This window comes from Ursus arctos, unplaced genomic scaffold (assembly GCF_023065955.2).
Source record: "Ursus arctos isolate Adak ecotype North America unplaced genomic scaffold, UrsArc2.0 scaffold_9, whole genome shotgun sequence".
NCBI lineage: Eukaryota > Metazoa > Chordata > Mammalia > Carnivora > Ursidae > Ursus > Ursus arctos.
The window spans coordinates 69,159,051-69,170,026 of record NW_026623111.1 but is presented as its reverse complement, the minus strand read 5'-3'; the positions used below and the strand labels follow the sequence as shown (position 1 = coordinate 69,170,026).

The 10,976-nt window shown below is 42.3% G+C and overlaps 2 protein-coding genes across 2 annotated transcripts; both read left to right on the top strand.

Annotated features, from left to right (window-relative positions):
• Positions 1–3,353: 3,353 nt before the first annotated feature.
• On the top strand, positions 3,354–6,336 carry PYURF (PIGY upstream open reading frame). The gene is made up of 2 exons (XM_026509743.4): positions 3,354–3,677; positions 5,300–6,336. The coding sequence occupies exons 1-2, from the start codon at positions 3,475–3,477 to the stop codon at positions 5,439–5,441; spliced, it is 345 nt and encodes a 114-aa protein (XP_026365528.1). The 5' UTR covers positions 3,354–3,474; the 3' UTR covers positions 5,442–6,336.
• PIGY (phosphatidylinositol glycan anchor biosynthesis class Y) lies at positions 5,536–5,751 on the top strand. The gene has a single exon (XM_026509744.3). It carries the CDS (start codon positions 5,536–5,538, stop codon positions 5,749–5,751), a length of 216 nt encoding a protein of 71 aa, XP_026365529.1.
• Positions 6,337–10,976: the final 4,640 nt, after the last annotated feature.

Genomic DNA, 10,976 nt, shown 5'->3' with positions numbered 1-10,976 from the left:
TGATACCATAATGGTGGATACACGTCATCACACGTTTGTCCCATCCCACAGAACACCAATGGGATGGTGAATTGTGGGACTTCTCAGCCTCCATAACCATATGAGCTGATTCCTCATAATAAACACATATATATATTTTTTTATTTTTTTATTTTTATAGATAAAAAATGGAAACTTCTTTGATGTTGAAACTTGCATTGCTTCACTATTGATATTTTGTGTGTTTATTAATCAACTGCATTTTCTTCTTTGTGAACTTCATATTTTTTGTCCATTTACCTATTAGATCCTTTATTTCAATGAACTCATTATAATTGTAATTTATTAATAAAATTTTTGTGTTTTTTGTTCCTAAAATAGATGTCATCAAATAAAGGCAACCACTGGCAAAATAAAAGCAAATCTTTGTAATCACAGAAAGAAAAGTATAAGCAGGGGGGCGCCTGGGTGGCACGGCGGTTAAGCGTCTGCCTTCGGCTCAGGGCGTGATCCTGGAGTTATGGGATCGAGCCCCACATCAGGCTCTTCCACTATGAGCCTGCTTCTTCCTCTCCCACTCCCCCTGCTTGTGTTCCCTCTCTCGCTGGCTGTCTCTATCTCTGTTGAATAAATAAATAAAATCTTTAAAAAAATAAAAAAGAAAAAAAAGAAAAGTATAAGCAGGAATAAATATTAGTTCAATACTGGATGATGCCATCTAGTGGAAAATTGATTTTAACTTCTTTCTCTGAATCAGAGATTCCCAAATTTATGAGACTTCATTAAAATATATATTCTAGCCTCTAATCTGCCCCCGGGATTTCTAACTCATTTCATGTGTACGATAGCTAAAGAGCATTGTGTCAGTATTATCCACATTGGAAACCATAAAAATTCCATGTCTGTTAAAATGAAGGTGCCCAGTGATACACTATGCATTCACTTTTTAACCAGAATTTTCAGCAACTTCACCACAGTAAGTCATTTTGCAGCTGCTAGCATTTTTCGGTGTGCCATCTGGGCCAGCCCCTGTGCTAACTGCTTCACTTGTATTATTTTACTTAATCCTCCCAACAACTCTAGTAAAGCAGGGACTATTATTATACTATCTCACAGATGACAAGATCGGGGCAGAGAGTTTAAGTAACCTCCCCAAGGTCACACAGCTATACAGTAGTACCTGAGCCCAAGGCCCATCACATTATTACAACGTGCACAGGGCTCTGCGATGGGAAAGATCGTAGTCATGCCAATAGCAAAAAAGGGACTAATGACTTTACAATTCTATATTGTCATCTACATTTAGCTTAGTACACCGCATGCAGAAATGAGTTCTATTCCTTAATCACTAAGGGCTACTTAAGGACACTTTGTAACTTAATATTTACATGGTTTGGACTAATATATCACACACTCAGATGTTTCCAACTATTGGTTGTTGATTTTTGGTTTTATAAATTTGAAGATGTTTTCAATGCTTTGCTATTACTCTCCATTACCCCAAATACTAACATAAATGAAAGTAAACTGACCTGCTTGGAACCTTCTAGGTGGAGGCAAACTGGAACTAATTTATTTATAACTGGTTAGAAAACCCAGGTGATAGGGATCGGTCAGCCAGGCAAGCCAAACTAAGGCTAATGAACCTGGGCTCAAGCATAGGTGTCTGCCTCTATCCCACAAGGGCCAAGCCAAGGCCTACCCAGCCTGGCCTGGGTCCACTCAGTGCTGGCAGAAGTCAAGCTCTGCTTCCCCATAGCTCCCCGAAACATAGTTAAGATATATCTTTCTTATAGTCCACTCCTTCTGTAGGGCCCAAAGTATCAACTAGCTACAACTGAAAAACTAATTCCTGCTACTGCCTTCATAGGAAATAATGTGAAAGTAAACACAGGAACTTTACAATAGTCCCTCCTGAGGCTACATCCCTGAAAGCTGCCTGATGCTAAAGTCTTCTGAGCATTAGGGAACAAAGAGCATCAAATAATGGAGGGGATTTTTAAAAACAGAGTAAACTATAAAAATTTTTCAATTGAGGGGCTCCTGGGCGGCTCAGTCGTTAAGCGTCTGCCTTCAGCTCAGGTCATGATCCCGGCGTTCTGGAATCGAGCCCCACATCCGGCTCCCTGCTCAGCGGGAAGCCTGCTTCTCCTTCTCCCACTCCCCCTGCTTGTGTTCCCTCTCTCGCTGCCTCTCTCTCTGTCAAATAAATAAATAAATAAAATCTTAAAAAAAAAAATTCTCATTTTCACATTACTGAGTGGAAATCTGCAAATATAATCTTGTATCTGTATCGCTGTGTCCCTCACTCCCACCCCTATCTCCCAAGAGCTCAAAGTGTAAAATGATAAAGTCCAATGAAACAAAAAAGATTCAAGTCCATATTCAGCAAAACAAAGGGGAAAAAACTGATGACTAACAAAGAATCTTCTAGCATGCTGTACTGGAAAGAACAGACGAAATAAAAATAACAATAGAGAACACGAATTGAGCATTAATTTGTCCCAAGCACTTTTCTAAATGTCCTTTGCAGGCATGATCCCATCGTAATCCCCACAAGGAGGAGATTTCATGAGGTGAGTGCTTTTATCTTATTATACAGGTAGGAAACTGAGGGTGAAGTCATTTGCTGGAGTCACAAAGCTAGTAAACCATGGCCCGGAAGCCAAGCTGCCAGGCCCCAGAGCCCAAATCTACCACACACACTGTAACAAAGAGATCAGACCTGTGATCACTTCCTTAGAGCGCCAGAGGCAAACCTGGGGCGAAAAATCCATTAAATGGATTTCCCATTCAACTAATGGACATCTGCCTGGTCACACAGTTATTTAGAGACCTTGCCGTCTGCAGGTCATTTATAAACTGGTTGTGCCTTATTATGCAATTGAATTCACAGTAAGTCCCACAGGCTAAGAATCTGGACATATTGGACGTTAAGAGGCCTATGGCATTCTTTTCAGGTTCCAAAGTTTTAATAAGAAAGGGCGGGGTCGGGGGGGGGGGACAAACAAGGTTACCGGAGCTATGGTAAAGATTTACGTAAGACAAATCAATGCTTTTAACATACCCAATACGACAATGTGTTTGAAACCTCCTTTTGGAGATAACCACGTAGGTGCAAGTTTAACACTGTGTCTTTGAGGTCCGGCCACTGGCTTCCTGGAATCCCTGCGATAAGCCCTGGTGAAAACTCAAAATACCCCAATTTAAGCATTGGTTTTGTTTGTAATCTGTAAACGCGGTGAACAGTCTCTAGAGCCCTCCGGCTGCAGGCCGCGCCCATAACTACCGAGCGGTGCCTCGTGAAAAGCAGTGGGTCAGGAGCGCCCTCGGAACCAAAGCGCTGGCTCCTGCTGGCCCGGAGGCCCGGGGACTGCGTTTCCGCAGCACCGCGGGCGGGGTCTGGCAAGCGGTGGCGCTGGCTGCGCGGGGATCGGCTGAAGCGGTCCGGGCGGGCCGAGGGCTCTGTGCGGTGCGGTTGGGGCCTGCCGGACCATGCTGAGCGGAGCGTGCGGCTGGCTCGCCTCAGCGCTGCGGGGTCCACACGTACCGCCGTTCGCGGTCGCCCGGAGGTGCCTGCACGCGGCGGGGTCACGGCGGTCCGCGGACAAGAGCGAGAGGACCGGGGACCCGGCCCGCGCCTTCGACCCGGCGCTGCTCGAGTTCCTGGTGTGCCCGCTCTCCAAGAAGCCGCTCAGGTGAGATTCGCCGGCTGCGATGCGGCGTTCGCGCCCTCCCGGGGCGGGGAGGGGGCGGGTGGACCGCGCGGCCGCCCACGAGCCACTGGGGGGGCCCTTCAGGTCAGTGCGGGTATTTTCCGCTGCCATTTTCTGGCTCCGGGCCGGCCAGCTACCACGCACCTCCCACTGCGGCGGGAAGGGCGGGAGGAGGCCGGAGGGGAGCCCCAGGCCTCCCAAAGCCGACCGCCCGGCCGCAGGGATGGGTCCGAGCGTTTCCCGGTTCACCACTGGCTACGCAATCGAATCGCCGGGAGACTTTTTTAATGCCGATTCCGGGACACCACCCCAGGCCGCAGTCGGCCGGTCTGGGGGCGGGACCAGAGCAACATGTTTTCTTAAAAGGACCCTAAGTGGTTCTGATCCAGGTTTATGAACTGTTGGGAGTCGGGACTGGTCCAAGGCATTCAGATTTTTAAGCGAAGATGATGAAAAATAACTATTCTTGTGAAAATGTACAGCTGATGCCTGACGATCTTAAACGTTTACGCAATGTGTACTGCCCCCTTGGCTCTTAGTTCTGGACTAGTTGGGTTTTGTAAAGGCTTCCTTGAACCCAGAGTCCTTAGGAAAAACAGCTCTGGGAGGGAAAAATAAGAGGAAATCAGAGAGGGAGACAAACCATAAGAGACTCTTAATCATTAGAAACTAACTTGAAGGTTGCTGGAGGGGAGGGATGGGGTAACTGGGTGATGGGCATTGAGAGCACGTGATGTAATGAGCGCTGGGTGTTATATGCAACTGATGAATCACTAAACTACCTCAGAAACTAGTAATACATTTTATGTTAATTGAATTTAAACTTAAAAAAAAAAAAATCTCTACAGTTCCAGGCTACTAAAATTGAACGTTGACAACACTAGTATTGCAAATTGAATATACTAAACACCAAAATGTTATCAGTGGTTATTTTTGGGTGGTAGATTGCTAGTCATTTTTTATTTTCAATAATTTTGCATTTCTCTTAACTAAATTATTTGCCATAGTGAATACAGTCACTTCGTTTTCTTACACCCACCATTTGGTGTACCTTTTAGTTAACTGTGTAACTAGCTCACTGCAGACCTGTTGTTTTCTAAAGTTTCTTCATTTCTGCTGTCTCGTCTTCCTCAGACTTTTAATTTGTATATCTTGATTTTTCAGTAGTTTTCTTCTAATGGTTCAGTTATGTTCTATTAAACATGCATTTTAAAGTGGGGAAGTTGAATTTTTCTCCAGTGGCTGTTTCAGTAGTGAATTAACTGGGATGGTTTTGAGGTTGCCCAGAGTAAGGAAGAAATATTTGGATGAAAAGGGGAGATTTTTTCCGACTGGCTTTAAAAAATACATATTAGGGTATAGCTTGAGAATAAAGTGAAAAAGAAAATATGGGAGAAACTGACTAAAATGGTAACAGAGTTGTTTTCTAAGAGAAATGTTTCAATTGAGTAATACTGCTTTTAGAATTAGAAGCAGTTTAATTCTGCTTTTTTGGAATTAACACTCTGTCAAGAATTGGATAAATGGTGGTGTTTATTGAGCACCGAGCTCTTCCAAGCATTTTGTTTTCCACAATTCATTTTGTTTTCCTTTTCCCCCCTCAGATATGAAGCATCGACAAATGAATTGATTAATGAAGAGCTGGGAATAGCCTATCCAATTATTGATGGGATTCCTAATATGATACCGCAGGCAGCTAGGATGACACATCAAAATAAGAAGCAAGAAGAAATGGAGCAGCACTAGATCATAATTACAAACAGCAACACACAACTAAATTTTCTTAATACCACTTACCTTTTTAAAAGCCAGAGTGGCAGGTAATTAGTGGGGGAGAACAATGTTTCTGTCTCTTCCTACGTTGACTGTCCTTATTCCGTTGGTCTCTCTAGCAGGACTGTTCTACTCAGCCTCTGTGGAAGAAAACTTCCCACAGGGCTGCACTAGCACAACCAGCCTGTGCTTTTACAGTCTGCTCCTGCCCATTACCATACCAGTTTATGTGTTCTTCCACCTTTGGACCTGGATGGGTATCAAACTCTTCCGGCATAATTAATACAACCAGAGCCAAGATGATATTTAATGATACGTCGTGAGTGTCTATCTCTGAAAGCTCAACGATATGAAAATACTGGAAACCCACTTAAGTTGCAGGAAAGGTGCTTTGCCTTGCTTCTCTCAGAGGTTTAGGACTATGGGAGGCTTAAGCTGCAGAAGTTTCTTTTATTGTATTTTTTGTTCTGCCCTTGTTTTTTGAAAATTCTAATTTATAACTACTATATCAGAAGAAACACTTCAACAGAGTTTCTTGTTGGAAATTAACAGTCCCAACCATCACCTGATGACTTTCTTACCCCATTCATCTAAAAATTAATAATTAAAATTTTATATGTTTATTTTAGATTCAAAGTATTTGGCAGAGTCACATGTTAAGGATGACTGAAATAATTCCAGAGGAGTTATGCTGGAGTAGTTGTAGAGAAATGTATCTGAGCTAGTGTGCTAGAAAACTACAATAAAATGGAAATTTTGTGTACTTGCATACATTCTGAGTTTGTAAAATTACCTTTGTTTCTTTGACACCAAATGCTTACATTAGTAATAATAAAATAAGATGACACCTTTCCATTAAAAAAAGAAAGTTGTGTTTTGTTTTGTTTTGTTTGGTCACAAAAGTGTGGTTCCAAAAGAGGGGAAATGTGAAAATATTCTAACTTTAAAGTGTAGACAGTGTTTAGATAGGCACTTAATACCCCACATAGAATACTATTCCAGGAAAATATGCATCTTTGGGGATAGACGTAGTGTTGAAGACTTGTAAAGAGCTTTTGTGTCCTATTGAGCTTAGAGCTATGTTTTGAATCACATTTTAGTTTATTTTCCTGCCTTAAGAGACCTGGTCAGTACTGCACTGGTTCAGTGTATTCTGTAGTACAAATCATGTTTTAAAAATCACTCTATGGTACTCAACATCAAAAAAAACAGGACCTGAATAGACATTTTTCCAAAGAAGCCTACAGGTAGCCAACAGACACATGAAAAGATGCTCAGCATCACTAATCATCAGGGAATGACAATCAAAACCACAACAAGATATCACCTTACACCTGTCAGAATGGCTAGAATAGACAAGAAATAAGGGTTGGTAAGGATGTGTAGGAAAAGGAACCCTTGTGCACCATTGGTGGGAATGTAGATTAGTGCAGCCACTGTGGGACAGTATAGAGGTTCCTGAAAAATTAAAAATAGAAATACTATATGATCCAGTAATTCCAGTACTGGGTATTTACCCAAAGAAAACAAACACTAATTTAAAAAATATATGTACCCCTATGTTTACTGCAAAATTATTTACAATACCAAGATATGGAAGCAATCCAAATTCAATGGATGAAGAAGATGTGGCATATATATGAGGCTGGAGGGAAGAGGGCTTGGGAGACAAGTTGATCAAAATAAAGCCATTTTGCTTTTAGTCTGACCCTTAACCTAAAAGGTCATAAAAAGAGTCACAAGATCCAACTCATGGAAGACCACAAGACTCCACTCTCAATGGCAGTAAAAGCCACATAGGCTGGACATTCTGAAAATTGTCCCCTGTGGGTAATCCCACAATCCTAAAACAAAGGAAAAACTAATTGCCTAATGTGAATGAGAAACCCAAAGTTAAGGTGTAAGCCCTTACCTACATGGTTAGCTAATTAAAACTTATAGGGGTGCCTGGGTGGCTCAGTCAGTTGAGTGGCCAGCTCTTGATTTCAGTTCAGGGTCCTGGCATCAAGCCTTGCCTTGGGCTTCTCGACTGGCAGGGAGTCTGCTCAAGGATTCTTTCTCTCCCTCCCCCTTTCTCTCTGCCCCTCCCCCTGCTTTATCAAATGAATCTTTTATCTTTTATAAATTTTTTTTTTATAAAACCCTTAGAGGCAAAGGGGGATCCTCTTCCTTTCCTGGGAAAGACTGTTAACTTTGTCTATGAAGTAGCTCCTTTCTTCTATACTTAATCTTTGTCCCTTTCTCTAAATGGCTTGCTCTTGAATTCTTCCTTGCACAAAGGCAAAAAAACCCATGGTCCATGGTGTGAGGCCTAAGCCCCTCTTTCTTTCTTTTTGTTTTTTTTTTTTTAAGATTTTATTTATTCATTTGACAGAGAGAGACAGCCAGCGAGAGAGGGAACACAGCAGGGGAGAGGCAAAGGAAGAAGCAGGCTCCCAGCAGAAGAGCCCGACATGGGGCTCGATCCCAGATCTCCAGGATCACGCCCTGAGCCGAAGGCAGACGCCCAACGACTGGGCCACCCAGGCGCCCCCTAAGCCCCTCTTTCTTGGGGCCTCAGCCTGTCTGGCATCACATATACAGTGGAATATTACTCATATGTAAAAAAGAATGAGATCTTGCCATTTGTGACAACATGTGGGTGGAACTTGAGGGTATTAATGCTAAGTGAAATATGTCAGACAAAGACAAATACCATATGATTTCACTTACATGTGGAATCTAAAAATCAAAAAGCAGAAATAGATGGAAATACAGAGAACAAACTGATGGTTGCCAGAGGGGAGGGGTAGGGGAACGGGCAAAAAGGTGAAGGGGAGTGAGAGGTACAGACTTCCAGTTACGGAATAAGTTATGGAAGTAAAAGGTCCATAGGGAAATGGTCAATGGTATCATAATAGCATTATACAGTGATAGATGGTAGCTACACTTGTGATGAGCTTAGCACTATGTAGAGAGTTGCCCAATCACTGTGTACAGCTGAAACCAATGTAACATTGTGTGCCAACTACACTTAAATAAAAAAAATCATCACATGGCAACATACAAATAACCTGGATGATTATAGAAGTTCCTATCATTTCCTGAAAGGGAGTTATTGCTGTTTAAAAATATTTTTTATTTATTTATTTATTTATTTTAGAGAGAGAGTGAGTGAGCAGGGGAAGGGCAGAGGGAGAGAGAATCTCAAGCAGAGTACCTGCTGAGTATGGAATCCAATGTCGGGATCGGGCTCCATCTCACCACCCCGAGACCGTGACCTGAGCCAAAACCAAGAGTCGGACGCTAAACCAAATGAGCCACCCAGGCTGCCCCTAAAGATTTTAGTTTATTAAGTAATCTATACACCCAACATGGGCCTCAAACTCACAACCCTGGGGTCAGAAGTCGCATGCTCCACCAACTGAGCCAGCCAGATGCCCCTTGTTCTTTTTAATTTACCCTGAATCTCACTGTGGTCAGTGTAAATGAAATGATTTTGCTGATAAAACAAGCACTATACGCTAAAAAGTCAATTTCAACTTCTGCAAGCTAAGCATTTTATCATTTTTGAGGAAACTGATAAGCACACCCTGGGGGAGTTCAGCATTAACTCTACCCTTTCACAAATAGAATTTATTTGACAATCACTTGTGTACTGCAAACGGTACACTAGCTCCAGTTCTAAGCATACTACATATAATCTTTCTAACCTAAGAGGTCAGGTGGGCAATATTCCCCATTTTACAGATGGGGAAACAAGCCCAGAGGGATTGAAGGGATTTACCCAGGGCAACAGAGATAAGCGAACCAAAGCTGAAACTGTCTGCCACTGTGGCTTCCGTCTGCCTTCTTAACCACTTCAAGAAAACTCATCCTTTCTATTTATAAGAAAAACAGAATTAGGAATCAAAATGCTCAGATTCAAATTCCTGCTCAAGCCTGATGCCTTTCTTCTTGTTTCCTAAAGCACCATCTATTTTATCTCTATTTTAGCACTTGAACTTGTACCATAATTGCCTGTTTTCTGTCTCCTGTCTAGACAGTAAACTCTTCAACATTTTTAATTTGATGCTTAGCGCGGAGCGGGCACGTACTTCCTGAAAGACCGAAAGCATGGTTCTGACAAGCTTTATAACTTTAGGCAAGTTACTGGTCTCTGAGCTTCATCTATAGCGTTAGAAATCCTTCCCCTGCTGCTCTCATAAAGTTGTGAGGGCAGGCCAAACTTGACACGTGAAAGCCCTTTGTCAAACAACCCTAACTGGTGAACAAAACAACCAGGGTCCCTGGAAATTGTCCCAAGGGCATACCGCCACATGAGGAAACAGCCAAGAAAATCTACAACTCAGTAAGTGCTGCACATTGCAGGGTGTGGCCTTTGAACCACCACCCACATCTTTCTTCCTGCTCTCGGTGGAGTGGTCCACTCCAGGAGCGTGCCGCCAAGACTGGGAGCTCTCTTCTCCCAACTCCTACCGGAAGGTGATGGCATCTTCCCGGGAGGTGCAGGCCACCCGCAGAGTAAAGGTAATTATGCAACTATAAAAGACAGTGTAAATGCATATTCCCTCTCGGCTTAACAGATTTGCAGAGCAATTTGTAGAAAACAATATGTATAAATTGTATTTTGGGGTCTCTATCATATTTGCCATTAGCAGCACAAAGGAAGTAGAGGGGAGCGAAGCCGACCTGGGGTAAAGAAATGACACCAGATGGTGACTTGAATTCGTAGGAACTAATGAAAAGAACCAGAAAAGGTAAACAAGGTTAATGTAACTAATACTACAAATACATCCTTGTTCTCCTTTCTTCTCTGTTCCTTGAAGAGGCATTAAATTATATACAGTAATAATTATAACCAAGTATTGTTGAGTTTGTAACATGTAGACATAATACCCATGACAATAATGGCACAAAAGGATTAGAGCTACCTAGATGTAATGTTTCTATACTTCACTAGCACTTTTTTTTTTAAAGATTTATTTGAGAGAGAGTGAGAGAGAGCACTTGCGCACATGCGCAAGCAGGGGGAAGGACAGGGAGAGAAATCCTCGAGCAGACTCCCCAATGAGTGTGGAGCCTGACGTGGGGCTCAATCCCAGGATCCTGAGATCATGACCTGAGCCGAAATCAAGAGTCAGATGCTTAACTGAGTCACCTGACTAGTGCCCCTCACTAGCACTCTTAAGATCTGCTAAGTCAATTATAATTCAATTAAAAAAATACAGTAGCAATAAATAAATAAATAAATAAATAAAAATAGAGAACAGATCTGCAGATTTTAAGTATTTCTCAGGCCCTCTTACGCTGCTGGTGAGAATATAAAATGATGCAGCTTCTTTGGAAAACAGCTGGCAGTCCCTCAAAATGTTAAACACAGAGTTACCATACAACCCAGCAGTTTCACAATGTTCATAGCAGCATCATTCATAATAGCCAAAAAGTGGAAAACAACACAACCGTCCGTCAACTGATGAATGGATATGTAGAATGTGGCATAAATATAATGAAAATTATTCAGCAATA